The 26,132-nt window shown below is 36.5% G+C and overlaps 1 protein-coding gene across 1 annotated transcript in view; it reads left to right on the top strand.

The window, feature by feature from the left end:
• The window catches only part of SH2D4B (SH2 domain containing 4B), a 113,524-nt gene extending 88,887 nt beyond the window's left edge, over positions 1-24,637 (top strand). The window contains exons 5-7 of the mRNA XM_031949369.1: positions 20,915-21,131; positions 24,175-24,299; positions 24,588-24,637. Of these exons, the coding sequence (XP_031805229.1) occupies positions 20,915-21,131; positions 24,175-24,299; positions 24,588-24,637 (392 nt within the window). The remainder of the gene's footprint in view (positions 1-20,914; positions 21,132-24,174; positions 24,300-24,587) is intronic.
• Positions 24,638-26,132: the final 1,495 nt, after the last annotated feature.

The raw sequence follows: 26,132 nt of genomic DNA, 5'->3' as shown, positions 1-26,132 counted from the left end.
GTGTCCATAGGATGGAATTAAATGGCTAATTGATGCTTATGATCGACCCCTATAACCTTTCATGTGGCTGATAAAGAAGAGTCAAAGGGAAACCATGAGAGAGGATTTACTGGTAGGAAAGAGAACATTCAAGGGAAAATCTTGTATGTCCTTTGAGCTTACCTATTATTTCTGATCAATTCAAGAAATGTTTAATTTTTCTTATTAGAATCTTTTGGCTTGCTCTTTTGCCACCTCTAGAAGATTAGAAGTAAAATCTATATTCCAAGTTATATAGCAATTCTGAAAACCAGTTTAAGGTGGGGAGGGGACATTTTTTTTTTGAATCAAGAAAGCCCAATCCTAATAGCAAAAGAAAGTCACCTCCTCAATCTACTCAACTTTCTTAGTAGATCTAAGAGAAAGAAGGGGAGGAAAAGAAGCATTTATTAAGTACTTAATATGTTCCAGGAACCATGCTAAGTGCTTTACAAATATACTCTCATTTAATTCTCACACTAATCCTAGGAGGAAGGTGCTATTATCATCCTCATTTTATAGTTGATGGCACTAAGGTAGATAAAAGTTAAATGATTTGCTTAAAATCACTTGACTAGTATGGGTCTAAAGCCAGCTTTAAACTCAGTTCTCTTGATTCCAAGCCTGGAATTCTAGCCACTGCACTGGCTCTACCAGCTAACTGCTGGGGATGAGGTATCATTCTTTCCATTCCAAGCAGCTAGAAGATCACGAGATGCCAGTTGATAATTATTATTTTTCAAGGATTATGAATAAGCAGAGTCTTAACAGATTTTAGGTCAATTAGTAGGTGAGGGTAGAGAAATACTAGTCTAAAAATACTTTCAATTTAAATAGCACCTTTCTTTTGAAAGACTCATTGTTTTCATACTATTTCATTTGTCTCACAATATTTATATGAAACATTAATTATTCTCCCCATATGGAGAAAGTCAGAGAAGCCTCGAGAGCATATTCTAAGAATCTAAGGCAAAATTGAGAATAAAGCCTATTTCTTTCCATTGTATTTTCTATTCATGGAGATTCCCAGTAGAACAGCTTCAAATATGGATACAGTAGTAAATATCTTTCTGGGTATTGCAAAGGGGCTTCAGTGACTCCAACCTTACTCTGCAAAGTAAAAGGGAAGCAGTAGTGATAACCCAGGCCCTTCTCCCCTATTGCTGAAATTAATCTTCCAGGAGTAGACTGGCCAAGTTCCATCATCTCTTGCCTCCATCCAGCCAAGTCTGACTCTGGGGCAAGCTATACAAGGGGTCAGGGTGAAAAATGAGCCATAGGGTGAATAGCAGGGTTGTAGGAGGTGAACATGGCGACAGTATCGATGTCATTAGCTAATTAGATAAAGGGATGAAATTTAGAATGGAACAAAGATTCATCTCTCAGCACCACATTGTCTCCAAGTGGTTTGTGTCTCTAGAGAGTGGATTATCTACTTCTACTTTTAGTGTCTGCTTTCTGTAGTTCCTTTACATCTTGCCAGACCAAATAAGACCAATAAAAAGATCCAGACTTCAAAGGGTATGTCTCCACAATGGCAAACTATTATTTTTGTTGCTGCTTTTGATGTAGGAAACGCACTGGATAAATATCTTAATTTATCAGCAGCAATAAAATAATCAGGCAGAAGATGGCTAAATATAAATTAGGGATTTATTTTGATGTTTATTTTGGAAGATAATACTCTGCTGTGGAAGCAAAGTAAGTATGTGGCTTATTTGGTAAGAGAAGATCTTAGCATGGAGGGATTTTGTATGAATCAAGGTTCCTACACTTTAGGAAAGAGAATAACATCATTCTGCTGTTGTTGAGTCATTTTAGTTGTGACTGTTTATGGTCCCATTTGTGGTTTTCTTGGTAAAGATACTGAAGTGGTTTGCTTTTTATTTTTTTCTTCAGCTCATTTTATGGTTGAGAAAACTTAGGCAAATATGGGCAAGTTTAGTGACTTGCTTGGGGTTACACAGCTAATAAGCGCTTGAGGTCAGATTTGAACTTAGGGAAGATGAATCTTCTTGACTCCATGTTCTACACATTACCCACTAAGCCACTTCACTGTCCAACATCACTCTATTTTTCTTTCCTTGTTCTAATGACTTTTCCAACAAGGTCATATTTGGGAAATATTTTTAAGAGCAGCAGAGTGGAGGTAATCAGTTGAATGACTAACTTGAAAGAGATTTAACCCTGCATTCTTCAGAATTAAAAAAAAATCAAAGTAATGGCAGGGGGGGATCATCTCTACCTCATGACTCTAAGTCAGGGAAATCCTTCTTTACTTCTCAAGTGAATGTTAAATCTTCTTGCATGTGAGGATTTTAGAGTTTTTGAACTGAAGAGATCTTAGAGGTCATATAGTCCATACGTCATTTTACAGATGGAGAAAATGAGGTCTCATAAAGGGGAAAGACTTGCACAAGATCACAGAGCTAGTTACTGGCAGAGTCAGAATTGTAATCTTCCAGTGCCCTGACCAACGTTTCCCTTACTTTTCAGTAACTTTAAAACTGGATCAACACATGGCTTTTCATGCCCATTAATAAAAGTTTTTGTCCAGAAATAATTTTTTTCTTTTAGTTAATAAATGCAATTTGTGGAGCAAAGCGACTGTGTTCCTTCTGAAGAGGCAGTGAGAATGCCAGGAAAAATGTGGAGATTTATTGGGGTAGAAATTCCAATATTTCATGCTTGCATGTAACAGCTAAGGATTCCTCTCTTGGTACCAGAGACAATTACTGAAAAATTAAGCTAAGCATTATAATCATATCAATTCCCACAAGTTAGGGGAAATTGTTCTCATAATTTCGGATGGCACCATTGGGAGGTGAAATTAAATGGTAAATGTTAACTTCTCAAGTGTATCTAAGTTTATTATATTCTAATGATGAAAACTGGAGAGAAATTCTCTGGACATTTTCATACTTTTGAGCTGCATGACTCAGCATATGCTACTTAACTTCCCCAGGGTCTCAGTTTCCTCATCTGTAAAATGAGGGGATTGAACTTGATGTCTTCAAGTTTCTCCTTCTACTCAAAATTTGTGGTCCTACCAATGTTTACCTTTTCTAGTTTTGTTTAATTTCAGATCTGTTACTGACCAGTTGCTTTTCTCAATCATATGTATCATTTATCTGCTGATATCTGTAATGTTCCCACCATCTGTTAGATATAATAAACTCTTAAAAAGACATGAACTATATCTATTTAACCTTGCTGACAAGTGTGTAGCACAACATATATCATTCTGGGGACAGCTATTGACTATTATTTGATGATTATGATGATGAATGATGATCTTAGTATGATACTGATTATGAGAATGGTAATGGTGATGACAGACAGGTTTTTAATGAAAAAATTTTTTTTCTGCAAAATGTCATTTTTTGACTAATAATAGTAATAGAGAGCAACTTCCATTTTTATCCTCCAGTGTTTTTCACAGCACCTTGGACCCCATAATAGATTAATGAGTTGTCAATCAGTCAACAAGCATTTTAAAGGGTCTATTATGTGCTAAGTGTGCTAAGTGTTGGAGATATAAAAAAAGGCAAAAAACAGTCTCTGATCTCATGTAGCTCATAGTGTAAGGGAGGAGTTTCTTCTAACTGGAGGCTCAGAGTCTTTATCAGATTTAGGAAAATGACTCAGGTAGGAAATATTTTTGTAGCCATATTATGCAAGAAAGTTTCTTTTGGGGCAGGGGCATTGCCAATATCTTCCTGAATACCTAACACTATGCTAAATGCATAGGAGGTAACTGGATTGTCTTGAATAGAAATTTATATAATGATAGCTTACTACTTTTATTTGTTTCAAATTTTACTTTTTGTTCAGCACTGAAACTGGGTGGATAGTTCTGAGGAAGAAGAAAGTTATTTGGACTTCAACAACTGTAATTGTATTGGTAAAGAAAACATTAGCTTAATAAAGGCCCCAGTAAAGGACTGAGTATTGAAAGAGAAAAGGCAGAAGATTTTTAAGGTAGGACCTCTTGGTAAAACTTTTTACTTTAATTCAAACTGCCAGTCTTTCATTGGGCCAAAAAAGAATATCTGTTCCATTTTTGAGATATTTGTACCTTTAAACAAATTTCCTTATAATTTTTAGAGATAACAATGTTTTGTGACCATAAAAAATATAGTTAACCCTTTCAGCAATCATTAGCCATGAAATAGTGTCCATTTTAAAATTATAAAAAGATTCCAGACAACTAGAGGGTATTTGATTTGAGTTTCTTTCCTGACATAAAGTTGAATCTTCTCATGTATCCCTTAGGGATCTCTGGGCTCAGTAATAGGCAATTTTCAAGAACATGAAAAAATGCTTCACAGGACAACTCTGCTGATAAATGCTCTGTGTTTTTCTCTAATCTCTGACTGCTTTACATGTCTAGTAATGTTTCACAGGCAGTTTATTAGTATCTCAGAGCTTTGTTCCTTATAGTAACCATGATCCAGGTTCTTTTGAAAGTACTTGAGTGGATTTAGTTAGGGAATTTTTGACTTCATCTTTAATGATATCGAGTTCCTAGAGACTCATGGAAACTTGCAGTAACATGTTTGGCAGGATGTCATGAAAGGTCTATGAGAGGACAAGAGGAAAGCTGGACAGGAAGAAAAGAAGTGGAGTTGCTAATCCTTCTCCGGTGTCCTTAATCAAACAACAAAAGGGTTATCAAAAGGCTTGTGAGATGATATAATAGGTATTCCACTCTACTCTGGCATCACAGGTCACTTAGTTTTAATGTTAGAGATGGCTTAAATCCCACTAAGGGTCTGCCCCATAAACAGAGAAGAAATATATTTTAAAAGCATTAAATTAAAGCAAATAGCAAAATAGATGAGCAAAAATCACATAGTAAGATCATTCTCAGTCTTTATGCACAAATGAATAATATTCCCCTGAACAATCATATGCCAATGGAGAAGAGAACAAATTCCTTGAAAAATCACAAACTGAGCTGGGAGAAATGTCAGTACTGTAGGCTCTTTTTTCATTGTTGCTGTTCATTTGCTGCTGTCCCTTGTTGTAGTTCTGAAACTCTGAGTTGAAGTAGCTGTCAGCTAATGATACTCTTCTATGCTGCTGTTCAGTGTTTCTCTGTTGCACTAATGCTCCTCTCTACTTCTCACTTTTGCCACCACCGCTACTGCTTAAGGGAATTGTCATCATTTTACAAAGTGACAACACCCTAGCCAACATGCCTCAGGGCCAGTCAACCTATTCTCAGCTTCAATTTTAGTTTTATTGCTCAATTCTGCTTGGTGGGCAAAAAGGCTGTTTAAGAAGCTCTAAGAGGAGAGTGACACTTTTATCCCTTTTCTTTTGGATTTTCTTCACCCTTCATGCTCCCTAGTAACTAACATTTGACTATGCGAGACAAATTGTCTTAAAGCTTCAATGTATTTCAAGAAGGGACTAGAAATATTAGAAAAGCGTATAGCACAATTTGGTGGCCTTTGCTAAAGGAAGATGGAGCTGGATAATTCTTTTGGTTTACAGAGAAGAAATCAACTCCCAAGCCTCTGTCTTTCTAATGAGATAACTTGTTATTCCCCAGCATAAACTATTTGCTCTAGCTAGGTCGGTGTCCTCATTTTTCTTTGAATGTGTGAAGTTTATCCAGAAATTTTCTTTACTCATGCTGGAGCATCTTTTTCTGGAAGACTTCCTCTTTGATTCACCAATCCAAATCATACCCCAATGTTAAGATCAGGTCATATCTCTTTTTCCTCATCTAATACAATATGTAGAAACTTTTACTTTCTCTGGGTTCATACAGCACTAGTCTTTACCATTTGCTCTTTGACTTAATTATAATATATATATATATATATATATATATATATATATATATATATATATATATGGTTATTTTATCTCACCAAGTAGATGGTTAATTCTTGGAAGGATGGGATAATTTTTCCCCTATCATTTAAAGTAATTTCTACACAGTGACCATTAAGGTAGCCAGTACCATAGTGGATAGAGTGCCAGCCCTGAAGTCAGAAAGACTTATCTTTCTTAGTTCAAATCTGGTCTCAGACACTAACTAGCTGTGTGACCCTAGGCAAGTCACTTAACCGTTTTACCTCAGTTTTCTCATCTGTAAAACGAACTAGAAAAGAAAATGCTAAGCAACTCTAATATCTTTGCTATAAAAACCCAAATGGGGTCACAATGAGTCAGATATGACTGAAACACATAAAAAACAATGCCTACTAGACATTCAATAAATACTATGTCTAATGAATAAATGAAAATAGAGCTTCCAAGGACTCAGATGAGTTCAGAGAAACTTAGCTAGCAAAATTAGTAATAGCATCTACTGAGCTGCTATTATCTGTAGAACCCTAGTCATCTATATTTTAGCTTTTGTTAATTTTTATTAATCTTCTTAAACATGCGGCATTATTATGTTGGTCCTTTGTCCTGTGAATATTTGAGTTAATCCATTATTATCAATTTCCTCACACCACTTTGAGTAACTAGAATGAAATCTCATGTTTTACTTGTAAATAAGCACTTCCAGCTTTACTTTTTGTAGCTGCACCTAAATTTTCTGCATTCTGGTAGAATTTTTTGAACTGCAAGGGACTTTAAATACATGTCAACTGCCATAGACAATCCAATTATGTACTAAGATGAGGAAAGTCAAACCCAAAGAACTCTGGGGACTTGACCAAGGTCATATGACTAACTAGCAGCAGAGCCTAGACTAGAAAGCAGGTTTCCCAATTCTTAGTTAAGAGTCTTTTCCACCATTTAGCTCAATTCAGTAATTTTTCAGCCATTTACTGGCATGATTTATCCTTTTGTACTCCACCTCATTTTGTATATGAGGAATCTGAGGTAAACAGGGTTAAATGATTTGCCTAAGGTTACACAGCTAAGACATGTCTGGATTCAGATGTGAACTCACAAAGAGGAATCTTCCTGGCTCGTTGTGCCAACTTAGCGGCCCACTTTCCACCATATCATGCCAGATCTCTGATTTCCTGTATCTAATGTCAGTTTGAGAAAACAACAAACATTTATTAACAAAGAACTTTGCTAAGTGCTGATAATCCAAACACAAAGTAAGCTCTTATTTTGAAGGAATTTATATTGTTCTGGGGAGAGAGAAGGCTTTGAACATGCATATAAGACATATATGTTAAGAAATACAAAGTAATTTTATTTGGGAAAGAGGATCACTGAAGGGATTAAGAAAGATCTCATGCAGGTGATGACTCCCAAGACATAGTTAGCAAGCACCTAGTAATTGTGTATGGCAGAGGGGAGAATGGAGCATAATTAGACATTGAAGATTACTTGTGGAAAGTTATGGAAATGTCATACTATGTAGAGGAGGGCAGTTTGAATGGAATAGGGTATACAAAGGAGAATGGCATGAGACAAAAGAGTAGATGGGATCCAAATTATTTAAAATACTAAGATTTTGTATTTCATCCCGAGTTAAGTAGGAACCACTGAAGATTTTTGAAGAAGGAAGTAACAGTAAGATCGAGTTTTGGAAATATCAATTTGTTGATTGTATGTGTGATAGATTGGAGAGGGGGAATAACTCAATCCAGGGAAATTGATTGGGAGGCCAAAGTAAAGTTCAGTTAAACGATGGTGATGTCTACATTAGAAGAGAGAGTCTGTGCAAATGGAGAGAAAAGGAATGGATGCAAGCAGTGTGGAAGAGGTGGGATTGATTAGACTTGATAACTGATTTAACATAGGGGTGAAGGGAGAAGGTCAAAGATAATTTTAAAGTGGCCATACCTGGGTGACTGGAAGGATGGTAGATCCATAAATAGAAATGGGTAAGTATGAAAGTTAATATAATAAGTTATGTTTTGCACATGTCAAGTTTGAAATTTCTTTGGGGTATTTGATTGGAGATATACAAGAAGTGGTAGGTAATAATGAACAAAGCTTAAAGAGAAAGATTAGGATCAGATATATAAATTTGAGAGTCATTTGTATAGATGATAATTGAACTCATTTGAGTTCAGTGAGAATGAGAATGATTCACAGTTCTGGGCTTAACATGGCCCTTTGGCAGGCCATATTATTCTAATGGATACTCCTGTCCTCTTCAGTCTTCTATTACTCTGATGTAATATTTCTATAGGTCTGTGATCTCTTTAATACAAGAATTCTCTACAGTGATAGAGATAGCAATTAATTTTTGCCCATTTTGTGTAATTCTTGTGCATATTCTTTCATAAATCTTCCCCATGGAGTCTGATTACTATCTTAGTGGATTAGAGGATTTCTCCTGGATATATTAACCTTGAGTGGCCACCAATGGAGCAAGTGAGCTACCCATTGGTTGTATCTTGCTTTAGTTATATGACTAGCCTATTTATTTTTTTCTGGTTTTACATTATGAAGGCCTTCTTTACACTTATTGTCCTAAACTATCCTTCTGGTAATTTATTTCTGTGGCACACATAAGCATTCCCTTTTCCATTGTTCTTTCAGTGACCTTTAATTTTTATTTTCTAGATACTGAGATTTTCCTGACTTACATCTCTCTCATTCTCTCATTGTCATCAGATATCCTATGAAAGTCTGAAAATTCATCCTTCTAGTTTGGACAGGCAATATTCAAAACCATGGATTCAAATGTTGAAAATGCAAAATACCCACCAAAGCTCAAAACAACCAAAAAAACCCTCTACCTTTGTATTGACAACCCCTGAGGGAACACGAAGAAAGCCTTCTCATACATAGATGGCTTATGAATTTTCCAGCAGGCAGCTTAATTCAAAATATCATGAACTATACTCTCGCTTTCTTCATTCTGACATTCTCTAGGGAATTCCCTTTTCTGTCGAGCATCATTTGTAGACCCCACATATCCTTCAGCATTCATAAAAATGAAATACAGGAGTCACAACTCAGCTACACTAACTCAATAACTGCTGACTGCTTAACAGTGATGTAGTGTTTTGAGGTTAATAATAGCTTATAGTCATACAGAGCTTTAAGGCTTCCAAAGACCTTTACATATGTTGTTTGTTTGAGCTCATTCTTGGCAGGAAAGTGACCTATGTATTACCATCCCCACTTGACAGATGTGGAAACTGAGGCTTAAAGACTTATTCAAGGAAATAAGGTGCAGAGCTGAGTCTTAAATCAAGCTCAGTGTTCCTCACTATCACTGCTGTCTCTCAGTTGTGGAGTTTGGCTTTCTTAGCTATGATTGGGTCTTAGGCCTTTTAATAGAACTTCTGAACTAGAATGGGCCTTAAAGATTTTCATGTTATGGATGAGAAAAGTGAAGAGAGAAGGGAGCAGATTTATACACAGCAAATAGCCTGACCTAGAATGCCAGATTAATTCACTTTTCAAATCATCAATCTCTAGTCCATTCTAGCACAAGCTAGAAAGAGTTAAACATGAATCACATAGAAATGAGAAATTTGGCTTTCTTGCTGCCTTTTTAAGAAAAATTTAAGAGAGAGAGTTTTTTTTAAGTTTCTCACTTCTATTCAATAACAAACACCTGAGTTATCAACATAGGACCTTCAGTACTTTTACTAAGAACATGCATAAAATCCTTACAGGAAACATTTAGTGGTCATATTTTGCTTCAAAGGAGACATCTAAGGTAATTTCTCAAGACCAGAAATGAAGTCAGCAACTAGTTAGTGAGTCAGTTGATCCATAAGCTTTTGCTAAATGCTTATAATGTGTTAGACACTATTCTAAGTGCTGGAAAAGCAGAGAAAGTTAAAAAAAACACAGTCCCTGCTCCTCAAAGAGTTTACATTCTAATGGAAGAGACAACATAATAATAACTATACATATATACAAGATATATATAAAGAAACTTGAAGTGATCTCAGAAAGAATGCACTCACCACTGGGGAGGGGAATGAGAAAGATAACTGCTAAAGTTGAGATTTGAGCCATCTTGAAGAAAGCCAGGAAAAGTAAGAGGTAGAAGCAAGGAGATGAAGCATTTTATGGGGGCCAATAGTGCAAAGGGAAAGGGACTATCACATGGAAGGAACTGCAACTATGCTAAAGAAGCTGAATCACAGAGTTTGGGGAGAGAATAAAGTGTAAGAAGCTTACGTGGAGGCTATTATATTGTCTAGAACCACAATTGACATTAGAGTTTATTGAATCCAGTCCTCCAATTGTGCAAATGAGGTTGAGAGAGGGGTTGTGTGCAGGGAAATTGTGGAACAAAATCTACATTTGCACCTGTATCTTTAATGCCTTTGAAGTCAAATTGGAGAAGGGAAAGAGAGTCATTCAGCAAGGATACACTGACAGCTGGGGATGCTTTCCACCAAGGAGACTGATAAATCCCCATGACATCAGGCTATTGGTAGAGTGTTCAAAGACTTGGACTATGGTTCCTTCTTTCTCTCTGAAAAATGTAAAAGGCTCTCCTTAATCTCTGTTTCCTAAATCTTACATGCCCTATCTGCTCCACAAGGCTGACTAGCCTTGAAAATGACCCATCCACTAAACTACAGGAATTAAAATCTGTGCCATTCAGAAAGTTTCATTACATTTCAAGTTGCAAGGGATCTCAGAGGTCATTTACTCTAATCTCTTTCATTGTACAGATGATGCCGAGAGAAGGGACTTTCATAAAGTCAATAAAACTTGTTAGAAATAGAAGTGGGATTTGAAATCAGCTTCTCTAGCTCCCAATCCAGACCTCCTTTTGCTCACCCATCCTGTTTCTCATATTGATCATATAACCTCCTGTGTTGTCCTGTCGTTCTGTCCCAATTTTTTGGTGACTTTGCTCTATCTGCCCTAAATAAGACTCTGAATGCTTGAGTCCTAGGACTATATCATGTCTATGATGTCCATATCACATGGCAGTGTCCTGAATTCACTTTAGTAAATTTCTATGATAATGTGAGGGGAAGGTAGTACCCAAATCATTGGACCAATGTCTAATTGTTGCCTTGGCAAATAGTGTTTACTGAAAACCTATTACAAGGGAGGTACCTACCAAATCCTAGGCTCTCTAGGCGATATTATATAGTCATAATTCTTAAGGCATCCAGAGATAAATTGAAGTGATCATTAATAGGAATCATAATAACAAATAAGCCTTTATTTATTCTAACAAATGCTTACTAAGTAATATTATTATATCCAATGCATTGTTCTAGGGTGTTTATTCCACAAAGCTAATTCAAGACATGGTCCTTACTCTTGGGGACTACATTCGAATTTGGCAAAAGATGAGGATATAGGTGAATATAATAGAGGGTAAACAGTGATAAGATCAAATGAAGAGCCTAAGCAAACTGCTATCTAAGAGATCACTTCAACAATAGGGAATATGAGATAACTTTATGGCACAGCTAGGAAAAATAGGCAGCTAATAAGTAGCCTTCAAGGGGCAAGTTTCCTGACTCAGTCCCAGACATAGCACTTTGTGTGCACTATTTTTTGCTTCATTGCTCCAATTTTTAGAAGTCTGGTAATCATGAGGCCTTTGCAAAAGATAAATTTAACACTGGGACAAATTAGGAAGGTCTTCCTCCCACTTCTATAGTATATGCTCTCTGATAAATGGATTCTGGGGATTAGGTTGAGATGTGGGGAGAAGTCCCCTTCTAGTCCTAACCCTAATTCTAACTCTAATCTTAACTCTAACTCTAACCCTAACCTTAACCCTAATCCTAATCCTAACCCAACACCACAGTCCTTAACACTAGTCCTATCCAGTTGCTATCCCTTTTTTGGCCTCAGTCCCCACTGCCCATTTTGCATCCCATCTCTACTATGGTACACTGGAGAGACATGTGGATTTTTGGAGTCCTGGCTATGATTAATTTTGAATTCTGTCTCTTGTTCACTAGTTAGTTATATGACTATAAGTGAGAGACCTCACTTTTCAGGGGCTCAGTTCCCTGATCCATAGAATAAGACAATTGGAGTAGATCGTTCTGAAGATCCCTTCTGGCTTCAAATCTATAATCCTCTGATCTGATATCTGTTCCTTTCACAATCTACCTTCTGGGACTCACTGACCCTTATCTTTCTTTCATCTGAAAATACAACATCTCTTGGCACCCTCTTTGAAGCTGGCTGTCTTGGAATTCCTACTCAAAGCTCTGGTCCTTAGATGACTTGACACAGGAATTAGGCTTTGAAGGGAGAGGGAGACTTCAGAAGATTGAGTGAAGAAGGAGGGATGCCTAATCCAGTCATGAAGGACAGGATGAGTGACGAGGGATTCATCTTTTTTCCCATGTCTGCCCTCACCATGGTATCATATTTTCCCTAGTTCCTGTGACAAATTCTCTCTTGTAGAACTGTCTCGTAACCAAGCCTGGACTTGATATTCCTAAAAAGTGATATTGGGACAGGAAATTAATTTCTCTTTCACCTTGACATGTGATCTTCTAAAGAACCCCATTCTAAAGAGTTGGTGTTGGGATGTGTGTGTGTGTGTGTGTGTAGGGTCTCTCTCTCTCTCCCTCCCTCTCTTCCTCTTTCCCTCTCTGTCTCTGTCTCTCCCTTTCTGTCTCTGTCTGTCTCTGTCTCTTTCCCTCTCTGTCTCTCTCTGTCTGTCTCTCTGTCTCTCTCTGTTCTCTGTCTCTCTCTCTCTGTCTCTATGTCTCTCTCTCTCTCAGTATTTCTTTGTCTCTCTGTCTTTGTGTCTCTCTGTCTCTGTTTCTGCCTGTCTGTCTCTGTCTCTCTGTCTCTCCCTCTCCCTCTCTGTCTGTCTCTCTCTGTTTGTTTCTGTCTCTTTCCCTGTCTCTGTCCCTCTGTCTGTCTCTGTCTCTGTTTCTGTCTGTCTGTCTCTGTCTTTCTCTCAGTGTCTCTGTCTTTCTGTCTTTGTGTCTCTCTGTCTCCATCTATCTGTCTGTCTCTGTCTCTCTCCTCCCTTCCACTCCCCCCTCTCTTTCTCACATAGTGTCCAATTCAAGAGATATTCACTGCTTCTCCTCCTTGGAACTTCAGAGGCCTTGGTGGCCATCCTCAGGTAGTTAATAAGTCTTGGAACCCTCTCTGATGTGTTGCAGAAATGAAACCTGCCATGGATGAGTCTTCCTTGTGGCAGGATCCAGAATATGTTTTAATTCTGTCATAGTTGGTTACCTCTGGAGAGAAAGCTCAAAGGCAAGAGCAGTCAACAGATGGAAGGAATTCATCATTGAAAAATAGGGGGAAAAAGAAAGACATAGCTAGAAGTTTTGTGGACATTTCCCTTTATTAATATCTGTTAGAGAACACAACAAAGCCTGTTGGTGATTTGAAGTTTTCCCACTTCTCCCTCTTCCATCTCTTATCTCATCCCTTATTTCCCAAAGTCTCAATGGATCTGAAAATTATCCTTGAAAATGTCCAGTAAGTATCAATGTAAATTAGTTTTACTTCAAGCTCTTTCTCTACTATATTAATGACACTGAATGAAGTGCTTAAAGATGATAATCACTGTGATATTTGGAGACTTAAAAAGAAGTTGACTCAGAAAAATGGATTGATGGATCTTTCATCTCCTCACACAGAGATCATTGAGGTCTGTGCATTTACTTAGGATGTTCCCTGTGCCTGGAATACACTCTCTCCACCTTTGTCTTTTAAAATTCCTAACCTCTTTCAAGTTTGGTTTAGGGGACACCTTTTAGATTGTCTTCTCCTGCCATTGTCCCCGAACCCAAAAGCTTCATATTTATTTTGTATATACAAAGATATGTGGGCATCTTGTCAGTATATTTATTTGATAAGGTAGGGGACCTTTCCACTCTCTCCTGTCCTTCCTTCCTGAATCCTTCCTTCCCTCTGAACCTCTTTCCCTTACTCTTTCCCTCCTTCGCTCCCTCCTTTCCTTCTTCCTTTCTTCATTTATCTATCTATCAATTTTATTTTTGTCTTTTTATCCCCAGCATTGTTCCTGGTATAAACTAAATGTTTAAAAAATATTAAATTATGTGAAGTAGTTTTTAGTTCTACTGGACACAAGAATTCCATTCCATGGTTCCTTCCCATCTCTATGTGACATAAGCACAATATTTATTAAGTGCCTAATATATAAGAAGTAAAGAAATAGTATATAATTGTGGATAAAGGGCAGATATTTCCAGTAATGAAGACTTAGCTTCTGACAAATACTGGTAAGACACTTAACCTCCCAGTACCATAGATAAGTAGCATTTATTATACACCTAATATATTTCAGGGCAGCTGAGTGGCACTATGGATAGAGTGTCAGGCCTGGAGTGAGAACTCAACTTTCTAAGTTCAAATCCAGCCACATACTTATTAGCTATATGTCCTCTGAAAAATCACTTAACCCTGTTTGCCTTAATTCCTCATTGGTAAAATGAGCTGGAGAAGGAAAAGGGCAAACTACTTCAGCATGTTTGCCATGAAAATCCCAAATGAGGTCTCAAAGAGTTGGACATGACTGAAACAACTGAACAATAAAAATATATGCCAGGTACTGTGCTAAACACTGATAAGACTTAATCCTAGAGTCAATATGGAGTCACTGGAGTTTACTGAGTAGGAGTGGCATGCTTCAGATCTGCATTTGGAAAATCCAATTGGAAGTATATGAAGGACATATTAGAATGGGAAGAGATGAAACAGGAGGACTGATAGAAGATTATTCCACTGGTCCAATAAGAAGTAATAAAGGTCTGACCTAGAGTGGTGGCTGGTTAAAAATAATTAAAAAGATATGGCCATTGATTGTATATATTGATGAGGTGAGAGAGAAAGGAAGAAATTGAAGATGATACCAAATTGAAAAATGAGGTAAATAGAAGGATGTTGGTGTCTTGAAAGTAATGGGGAAATTTGCAAAATGGATGGATTTGGGTGGAAAGATAATGTAGGAAAAAAGGAATGAAACAAACATTTGTTAAGCACCTACTTTGTGTCAAGGACTGTGCTAAATATGTTATAAATACTGTCTTATTTTATCTCACAACAATCCTGGGAGGTAAGTGCTGTTATTATCCCCATTTTATACCTGAGAAAACTGAGGAGAATACGTGATTTGTTAAGTTTGCACAGCTACTAAGTATATAAGGACAGATTTGAACTGTTTTCCTGAATCTAAGCTGCTCTGCTACCTAATGTTTTCCAGTGTCATGGTATTTGTGGGGTCCCTGAAGCACTTATGCAGCTTCTCTAGGTAGTGGTTAGTTTAGGTTACATCTGCTTCAGGGGGTCTGTACCAGACTTTAAAGGGGGAACCTGGGAATTTGCATAGCTGAGAGAGGGGAATAAATATTGACGGATAGAAGTAGATATGGCCACATTGGAGATAAACTCAATATTTAGCCATTTCTCAGATATTACATCCCATGTGGGATACTACGTATCTTCCCACTTAGTTGAGCACACTTCCTCTAGAATCGGACCATGGCTCCCTGAGTTGAGGCTGTATCCTTCCAACCTTTAGCCCCAATTTTATTTTATTTTATTTTTTGCTGAGGCAATTGGAGTTAAGTGACTTGACCAGAGCCACACATCTAGGAAGTGTTAAGTGTCTGAGGCCAGATTTAAACTCAGGGCTAATGCTCTGTTCACTGTACTAGCTGCTCCTTTATCCCCAATTTTTTGAGACCACTGTTCTAATGCATTTATCCTGTGTAACTATGAGTGATAGTTATTTTATCTTGTGTCTTTGTGCTCCATGAAAGCAAATATTGTATATTGTGTAAACAAACACCTTCTCTCTCCACAAAATGATCTGAACACAGTAGGTGTTTAACAAATGTCTGAACAGACAAGCAGGTATTATTACCATCCCCATTTTAGAGTTGGGAAACAGAAGTTCAGAGAGAAATTAAGTGATTTGCTATAAAGTCACACATTAAATGGCAGAGTGGAAGCTAGAACTTGTTTCCTAATGTAACAACCAGACTTTTTCCATTACACCATGATGCCTCCCTAGAGTGCCTGCCCTATAGCAGCCTTTTTCCAAGGGCTATGTTTTCATGGACAGAGCAGTGAGGGCTCTGTGGCAGTCATGATTCAGTCCAACCTGAAATCTCTGGAGTCCCTTCCATCCTCACCATTCACAGAGCTGATTTAACAGCTTCAGGGGAGCTTCCAGCAAGTTGCTTACCATCTGTTGGGAAAGTCTAGGCCAGAGTCATATGTGAACACGTAGGAAATTGTAGGGATAATGCCTGAAGTAGGCTTTCCATAGATATCCATCTTCTGTGATTTGCTATCTTTGTTATCTTTTTAGCAGACTTGCCCCTGCCCTTGAGAATTTACTACTTTTGGATTCATAAAGGGGACCCTCCTCATCACTGGCTTGGACTTGACATTGTAGTTATTAAAAAAAATCTCATCATAAAAAATGTCTATGAGTTAGAGTGGGGCATGAACAATTATTGTTGCACTGAGATTAGCCAGGTCATCCCTGATGATTGACCCCATTAATCAATAGCATGCAGCGGGTCCTGAGCAAATACTTGCTGACTGTGTGTGCCTGAGGATCATCACAGTGGCACCTTATGTACACTGAGCTAGCTCTGATTATTGCCTATCTTCATCTCTGACATGCTAATGCCCCAGAAGCTGATCCCTGGATTTTTTAATGTGCTTTATTTTAAAGTGAGGACATTTCTAGGTACCTGACTGCAGGGCAGATCCATGCTGAATTGTCTTCTGAAAGTATGCAACCTGACCAGGGCTTTCTGCTACTCAAGAGGAAAAAGTTTGAAAATGTCAAAAACAAGCAAGCAAGCAATCGAGAGTAATCGGGCCCAGATTTCTGTTCTATACAATTTTCTCCATTTTTGTACCGAATGAAACTAGATAGATGGATTTATTTAACTTCTTTTTAACAACCAGACCCCGAATGGCTCATTTAACTTTTCCTTCTAAGCATCAGGGCCCTAATCTTTTAAGTACTGTTTTAAGTTTAAAGACCCTTTTAGTCCCCATGCTTCAGGATTCTGAGAAAACAAAACAAAACAAAACAAAACATTGGTGAGATAAAAGGGCGAACTGATTTGTCTAGCCCAATTCATTCACATAATTTGAATCAGAACTTTATCTCATTGATCTATGAATCAATAAGCATTTAAGCACCTAATATGAACCAAATATTTTATTAGTCACAAGAGAAACAAAAATGAAAAAAAAAAGTTTTTTCTTCCAGGGAGTTCTACTTCCTATTGGGAGAAACAACCTCTACTTATATGTGAATTCAAATTATATACAAAGTAATTGTGATATATTTTCAAATTGGGAGACACAATAGTAGCTGAAGGATAGGTAAAACTTTATGTAGGAATTACTATATGAAATGAACTCTGAAGGAAGGAGGGATCATACAAAGTAAAATCAAAGAAGGACTTTATTTCAGGGATGGTAGATAAACTGTGTAAAGGTGCAAAGATAAGATGAATTTTGGGGTATGAAGAAAGGTAAGTAGACCAGTTAGCTGAATGAGTTGAGTGATTTGAGATTAGTAATATATAGTAAACTGGATACTTACTATAGCTGGATAGCTGGAACCAGATTGTGAAGGATTTTCAATGTCAGTTTGTATGTTATGCTAGAAGTAAGAGAAAGTCATTGGAGTTTATTAAGTATGGGTTATACTATGTTTGAATCTCACTTGGGATGTAGTAGCCAGGAAATGGCTAATTATTGGGTTTATCTTCAACACAGCCATATCTATCTTTATCCATCAATATTTATTTCCCTCTCTCAGGTATGTAAAATTCCAAGTTCTGCCTTTAGAATCTGGTTCAAACCCCTTGAAGCAGAAATGGTTGAGGTGGTTGGACCCATTCTTTAGGAAAACTATTTTGGCATTGGGAAGGAAGATAAACTTGGGAGAGTAGACTTGAGGCAGGATTCGTCATTGCAGTGCCATTGTTTAGGATAGGGAAAAGGTTGGTGGTAAAGTAGAGAAAAGGGGATGTAATTCTGGAGAAACTGAGGCAAGATAGAGATTAGAGAATATTTTAATAATTTATTTGAAAGGGAGAGATTTACTGGGACCAAATGGATCCGTGGTTTGGTCCCAGGGCTGAATTGGACTATCGTCTCAAAGAATCCAGCAGGGAATGTTGGATACAAGATTCTTTTATAGGGTAACAAAAATAGTGACATCATGGAGGAGGTACCTAGGATGAGGATGACATAATGGAGGAAGGCACCTAGGATAAAATAATGGAGGGAGGTACCAGAGAGGCTTCTGATATTCTAATGTCTAAAATGGATAAAGACCTTTATCCCATCAAACATTAATAGGGAATGATCATAGCCTAAAGTCTAAGATATAAGACCTTTATCCTATCAAACATTATGAGGGAATGGTTATAACCTGAGGCAGAGTAATTGAATAGGACAATTAGGGAAAATGGGTCAAGACATTAAAAGGGAACTGTGGCATAACAGAAGAAATTAAAAAGATGTCATAAATGGAAAATCTACCAGGTTTGGCAATTAATTGGTGAGGGAAGATGAAGAATTGAGAATAATTGAAGTTACAAAGATGCTTGTATACTTGACCCATTTGGGAAATTTTGTTTTTGGGGAAAGGTAATTAGTTCCCTTTGGATCTGTTTTATTTGAAGTATCTATAGGATATCCAAGAAAATATATGATAGGCAATTTGTAATGCAAGATTGGAGTTAGTGGAAAGACTAGGAATAGATACATTTGAGATCATCTACCCAGAGGTAATGAAAGTCATGGCAGTTGAAGAGATTGGTGAGAAAGAATAAAAGAGGGATTAAGACAAAGATTTGGGATATTTCCACAGAAGGGCAGGACATAAATGATGAATACAATAAATGATACAGAGAACAGTCGAGCAAATAAGAGAGAACCAAGACATTCAGTATCATAAAAACTCTGAAAGGGGAGAATATCCAAAAAGTGATGGGGGTCAGCAGTGTCACACTACAGAGAGGTCAAGAAGGACAAGGACTGAACAAAGGCCATTGTATTTGACAATTAGAAATATTTGTCACTTTGACTAGGGCAGTTTCAGTTGAGTGATGAGGTCAGAGATCATATGGCAAGAAGTTTCCAAATAAACTGGAGGAGAGAAAATGGAGGCAAATATGTCACTAGCATTTTAAAGGAATTTCTCTATGGAGGGGAGTAAAAGTATAAGACAATAACTTGAGGGACAAAACAGAATCAGAAAAAAAGTTTTTTAATTTTGAAAAAGACCTTGGGATCTATATAAGAAGAAAATGCCTGCAGATAAGTAGCAAGTAAGGATTTTGTAGGGAGTTATTGTATGAGCAATCTAGTGGAGGGGAGGGAAAGGAATAGGGTTAAGGGTTCAAATTGAGATCTTGACTTTGACAAGGAAGATGTCCATTTAACCAAAAGTGGAATACAAGATGAGAGAGAAGAAAATGAACTTGAGATACTCTATGAGTTGGGAGGAAGGTAAGGAAAATTAGGTAAGTAAGCCCCTTCTTGGGTCATTTTCTTTTTGGTCGGAGTAAATGAAGCAGATGCCTTTAATTCAATGGAGAACATTTAGAACCAGAACATTAGTATATAATTGATGTAAGTGTTATGTCATCCAGTGCCTTAAGCAAACTAATTTTCTGCCAGTTAGGAAGCCACTTTACTGATACCATAGAGATTTATCCTATTGTGCTGGATGAAATTTGGTTTTACAGACATCCATCATAGTTTTCATTTTATTAGTACATATACATTATTTGGAGCAAGGCATTAACTGGGGTAAAAAAAAAATTCCCACATACCCTTAAGAGTATACTTCTCAAATGTTGCCCTGTCATCATTGCGAGAGAAGACATATAAAGGAACATGTATGTCTAGAGGACACATGTAAGGAACAAATATGATCAGGGCAACTTAGACCTATAAAAGTATAGAACCTCTGATATCTAATAGTGATTTCATCATATAGGTTTTTGTTGCTTTCTATTGGGATCCTGCACACTATGTTGGGTATCCATCCCTTCAGAGCTGCTACTATACCCACTGCTGTTTATTAGTGTTTGTATATTTTTTTTATCTTCTTTACCATGAGGATAAACGTCTTTTAGTTTTATCTTGAAGTCCCAATAGATTATCTTACCCTTTTTGTTATGCATCTACCAGCCATATATTCCTAGCCAGATATCTTTGGAAGCTCTTAAAAATTCAGTCTGAATTTTGGACCATTCATTTTAAATTCTTAATGAACATGAGTGAGAAAATTCCTTTTTATCTTCTTTTTGCTTCTATAACTCATTTCCAGTTCCATGATGCCCACCATGGTTTATGCATATCACAGAATCTGGTTGGGGAATATTGAAAAAAGACTGGTGATGTCTTCTATTCCTTGACTCCCTGAAAGCAATCAGGTTGCTACACGACTTACGTGTTACTATTGAGGATCTGTTCAAAGAGCTTTTGTTCACATGGGTTATATTTATAGCTATTTACCATATTAGAAATAAAAAATAATTTTGAATTAGTAGACCCTCTAAAAGGGTTTCAGAGACCCCAACAAATTTTTGGACTACACTTTGAGGATCACTGTTCTAGATCTTTTATGTTAAAGATCTGTTTACATTCAGCAACATCGAGTCTCTCTAATTTCATGTGAAAATATACCCAGGACATACTTCTAGCACAGCCACTGACTGTTCACATGACTGTGAATAGAGTACCCAACCCATTCTCTCAATCAGCCATTCAACACTGACTAGCTTTGAGATTAATTTGTAGAGTTTCCCAACTACCCCTTAAAAATTACAAACATCTATTTCCTTTACAATATCACTGAACCATTAGCTTGTGAAAGAAATCTGCAAAGGTAACAATTATATTCTTTCCCCCTTCAATATAACAGCATCCTTAGGAACTCAATAAATATTTATTTCTTGATTCACTATTTTTTAAACATGTTTTCCCTAACTTCTTTTCTCTCTCTCTTTTTCCCCCCCCCTAGTACGTCGTTCTAAAGTAGCAGATGAAGAACGGAGGAGGAAAGCTCAGAGAGCCCGGGATGAGTACCGTCGGCACTCACTCCGAGCAATTCAGAAAGGGACAGTTGCTGGTCTCAGCAACATGTTCCAAGAAATTGGCTTGTACAATGAACAGGAGGCAAAGTCCAATAACCATCATCCTAACCCCACTCCGCCAAAGTCCCTTCTTGTCCCAGTTAGGTAGGTATCAATCAATCAATTAATTAAATCAGTACTTATTAAGACCTCATTTGTTCTAGGCACTGTCCTAAGTGATAGCATACAGAAGCCAAAACAAAACATCTCCTGTCCTCACTATGTTTAATTCTGACAGGGAACATGAACGTTTTGAGAGACAGTTGAAGCAAATTTGTTGCTGATTGAATCTACTGTCACTTCTTTACCTCACATATTTTGCTTACTAAGAATTTTCAAAATCTTTGCTTTTAACTTGAAATATCAGAGATGAAAAGATGGCACAGATCAAAAGTATACTTTTAAAGAAAGTATTGTTTTGGTAAGTGTTATTCACAATGTATATCTGCTCTAAACTGAAGATTCAGAAGACAGTCTTCCATTAACATTTTGAACCAGGGAATAAATAATATGAAATACAAACTAGCTATGGTTTAAAGTAAGACTTATAATAATGTAAGATATGGTCTAACAGTCTAGAAATGAGTACCAGACTGCTTGTAGAAACTATTTTCTGAAATGTGTCAAGTGCTAATGTATCCATAGCAAGTCAGAGTTTTTTTTTTTTTTTTCCCCAGAAAGGTTCCTATATCTTGTAAGTTCTTAGTAAAAATTGATCCTTCATCTGTCTTTCAAATCCATATGAAATGCCCTAATAGAACATATGCAGACCTAGATGTAGGGTAGCTTTGTATAGTTATCAAAAACTCCTCTGGGAAATTAGGACAATTGCATAAATGTGATGACCAAGACAGTTCAGGCAGTCCATGGAATTAGAATTGAGAGTCCTGGCAGTGAACACTGGACAGTTCCTTCATCATTCCCCGCCCCCTGTCTGCTCCAGCTTGCCGGTGTCAGTCATTGTGGCTGTGATATGTAATTGGGGAGTAAACTCAGAGGGACTTGTGTCTCTCTCTGATCAGAAGTATTTGGCTTTGACTGGTAATCTCTCTGACCGACTGGGCTGAAACTTATAGCTAACGTGAACTGAAATTCCCAGCTTGTTGAAGAATCAAAGTGAGCCATCTGAAGGGATAGCAGGCTCTTAGACTTTGCCAGGCTGCTGACAGGCCACCTGTCAGAGCAGCCTTTCTCATTATTTTTATTTTTGTGAGATGCTTAAATCATTTGGCCTTCATGGAGGGAGAGGAATAGAAACACTAATGAAGGCAGTAAATCCCAAAGACAAGGAGCTGTAAGGCTGGATAGCAAAGTCCCAACTCTCACTAAATTAGGTCTCTGGCTACAGATCGCCATGTTTAGTAGAACATTGCTGATTTTTTCTTCATCCTTGGGGCTGAATAGAGACTTTGAGATGAATGTGATATTATGTCATAGTGCTAGATGCTGGTCTTTAGCCTCTCCCACCAAACATTACAATATTGCTCAAATATGTCTTCACTCAAGTACATTATGGTTTACACACAAACACACACACACACACATACACATACATATGTGTGTATATATACACATACACACATTAAAATATATATAAGTGTACATATATATGTATATATATATACACACACATATAAAATATATATAAGTATATATATGTGTATATATACATATACACACATATATAAAATATATATATAAGTATACATATATATGTGTGTATATATATATATATATATATATATATATTGTGTTTGGAGGATCCTTCCTCAAGGTAATATGCAATTCTCAGTATCATTATTAGGAAGAAAAAAAAATCTCTTAATTCCTTTCCTGTCTCCTATTCCCAACTCTAATTTTGTTGTGCAAAGTATAATTGATAAGGAGATAAGACAGGGCAGAATAGTTGGATTAATGGTTTTTAATAAATCAATCCTTGATCCTTTTAAAAAAATAAAGTTTCATTAATGACTTTTGTTTTTTCCATTACAGTTATTTCATAATATACTTTATCTGCCCACAAAGAGATTCATTCCTTGTAACAAACAAGAAATTAAGTAAAGCTAACACAACCACCACAGCCAGTGATAGACAACATATGCTGCACTGTATACCAACATTTCCCCCTCATCTAACTTGAGTACAATTACTTTTTGCCATAATTTTCATAATAGTAATCATCATGTGTACTGTTCTACAAGTTTTGCTTCTGTTTGTTTAGCAACTTTTCTTAAGAAATATACATTTAATTGGTTTACCTGCCATCTAGGGGAGGGTATGGGGGGAAGGAAGGCAAAATTTGGAACAAAAGATTTTGCAAGAGTAAATGTTGAAAAATTACCCATGCATATATTTTGTAAATAAAAAGTTATAATAAAAAAGAAATATATATTTATTCATCAAATATTCACTATGATTTGCCTCTCTAAGAAGTAATATTTTTGTTTGTTTCTTTGTTCATTCACTCATTCATTGATCTCTTTTTATTGATATGTTTTGTTTTTTCTGCCATTTTCATTTTCATATACATTTCCTCTCTCCTTCACTTAGAGAGTCGCTTTTTGTAACAAAATAAAATAAAAGAGAAAAGACTATCTCCCCAGCATATTAGTATATGCAATAAACCATTCCCATAGTATCTTACTTCTACAACAAATACAGAGGAGTATATTTTTTCTCATCCCTGATTATTAGAATTAGATAATATTTAGTTTCTTTATAGTTTTTCATCTATATTGTTATTACCATTGTTTACCTTTATATTTTTCCTCTTTCTACTACATCACTTTATACCAATTTACATGTTTTCTTATGCTTCTCTATATTCATCATGTTAATTTTTTTAACAGCACAATAATATTGATTTTTCATTCATTGGTCCAATCCATCTTGCCAACCTCCATTGCAATTAGTGCAACCTTAGGGAATTAAAATAAATAGCAATAATAGGAAGGAAAGAGGTGAATTATTTGGAATGCTAATCATTAATATACTCCAAATACAGTGAAATTATTTGAGGGATTTTTTGTCTGTTTGGAAAATTTTCTGGTTTTATTTTTCTCTATAATCCCAAATTAGAATTTATTGAGGTTTCTTGATTCTCACTGAATGCCTCATGCACATATTGATGTCTATCTCTTTATTTCAGAGCCTGGGAACGGCCCCTCTGTCCAGTCTCTAAAGATGTCATCATTCGCTGGTTTAAGGAAGAGCAATTGCCCCGCCGGGCTGGCTTTGAGAGGAACACCAAATCCATTGCCCCTTGGTTTCATGGTAGGAATGTTTTTCATTTCTCAGAGGAACACTATAATATGTTTGTCTCTATTCCTAGATATGAGTAAAAGTGTATTGATAACAAAAGTCTGAAATAATGAAGGGGAAGAAAAGTACTTGAAATGCCTGTCTTTCTTTTCAGTATGTGAAGGTGACCAAAGTTTTAGAGGTCAAAATTGTTCTACTAAAAGAGAGATAACTAAGGCAGGGATGTAAACATGGCTTTGTCTAAGATGATAGCATTTTCTTTTATCTGCTGACTGTTATTTCTATATTCCATTGGTGTAGCCAATACCCTGGCCTATGTCCCCACAGGTATTTGGAGAGATGACTTCTGATACTCACTGAAGCTTAGTTTTCTCTGGGTACTCTCTTCAAGCCTGGAAGCTTTCATTAGATTTTCCATCACACCAGGCTAAGGGAAAAAATGCATACCTATTAGTCACCATGACTAAATTCAGGCCTTCTTATTGCCTCAGAAACTACTTTTTCTGCTCTAAATTTACTACAACCTTTCCTGTTCTTTGTTTACTGTCACCTATGAATCTCTAAGTCATTGTTCCTTCTGTCCGGTAAGCTTAATATTGAACTCATTCTGCTTGATGGCAATTCTTATTGGCTATGAACTCCATGATTTCTGAATTCCTGTATTCCCATGACCACTATCTTCCCAAATGCATCTATTAAATGCAGAATTTAAAAAAATAAGTAGATTTCTTAATATTGTCAAGTTTCACTGGTTAGATTAGGACTTTTGTTTTTTATTATATAAACAAAAGGAAATTAATGGTTGTGATTCAAATCTCAAATAAAACATAAACCTAGTCATTTGGATCAACTCATCAATGTGCTGGATTGATACTCTGCCATAGAATGAAGTTTTTTGAGGGAAAAAAACCTTTAAGTATTGAGAATGTCACCCTCACATTTTTATTTGATGTAGCAATGTCCCAAAAGGAAAGGTAGTTATACAGCCACATTCAGACTTGTAGTCCATTAGAGGAATGGCATGTAACAAAGGTTTCAAGATGGGGCTGTACAATCATTTAGATAGATAAACTAAAATCAACATGGTAAAAATACAGAATTATGCATTTAAGTTATTTTTATTTTTTAATTATTTTTATCTCATTGCACATTTCCCAATAACATGTAATTTTTAAAAATAATCATTTAAAAAAATGTTGGCTTCCAAATTTTTCCCCTCTCTCCTCCCTTCCTGAGATAAGCAGTCTGATAAAGATTGTATATGGGCAATCATGTAAAACATTTTGATATCAGTTATTTTGTTCAACAAAACTCAAACAAAAATAAAGTTAAAAAAGTGTGTTTTAATCAATATTCAGACATCATATGTTCTTCTGCAGGCAGATAGCATTTTTCATCACGAGTCCTTTGGGATTGTCTTGGATCCTTGTGTTATTGAGAAAAGCCAATTCATTCAAAATTTGTCATCATACATGATTTTTTTTTATTTATAAAGTATATGCATAGGTAATTTTTCCATCATTGACCCTTGCAAAACCTTTTGTTCCAAATTTTCTACTCCTTCCTCCACCCCCTCCCCTAGTTGGTAGGTTGTTCAATACATGTTAGACCTAATATATGTATAGATATTTATACAGTTATTTTGTTGCACAAGAAAAGTCAGATCAAAAAGGAAGAAAAAGAAAAACTGAGAAAGAAAACAAAATGCAAGCAAATAACAACAGAGTGAGAATGCTATGTTGGGTTCCACACTCTGTTCCCATAGTTTTCTCTCTGGGTGTAGATGGCTCTCTTTATAACCAAACAATTGGAACTGGTTTGAATCATCTCAATGTTAAAGAACCA

This window comes from Sarcophilus harrisii, chromosome 2 (genome assembly GCF_902635505.1).
Source record: "Sarcophilus harrisii chromosome 2, mSarHar1.11, whole genome shotgun sequence".
Taxonomy (NCBI): Eukaryota; Metazoa; Chordata; class Mammalia; order Dasyuromorphia; family Dasyuridae; genus Sarcophilus; species Sarcophilus harrisii.
This window is presented reverse-complemented; position numbering and strand designations above follow the sequence as displayed.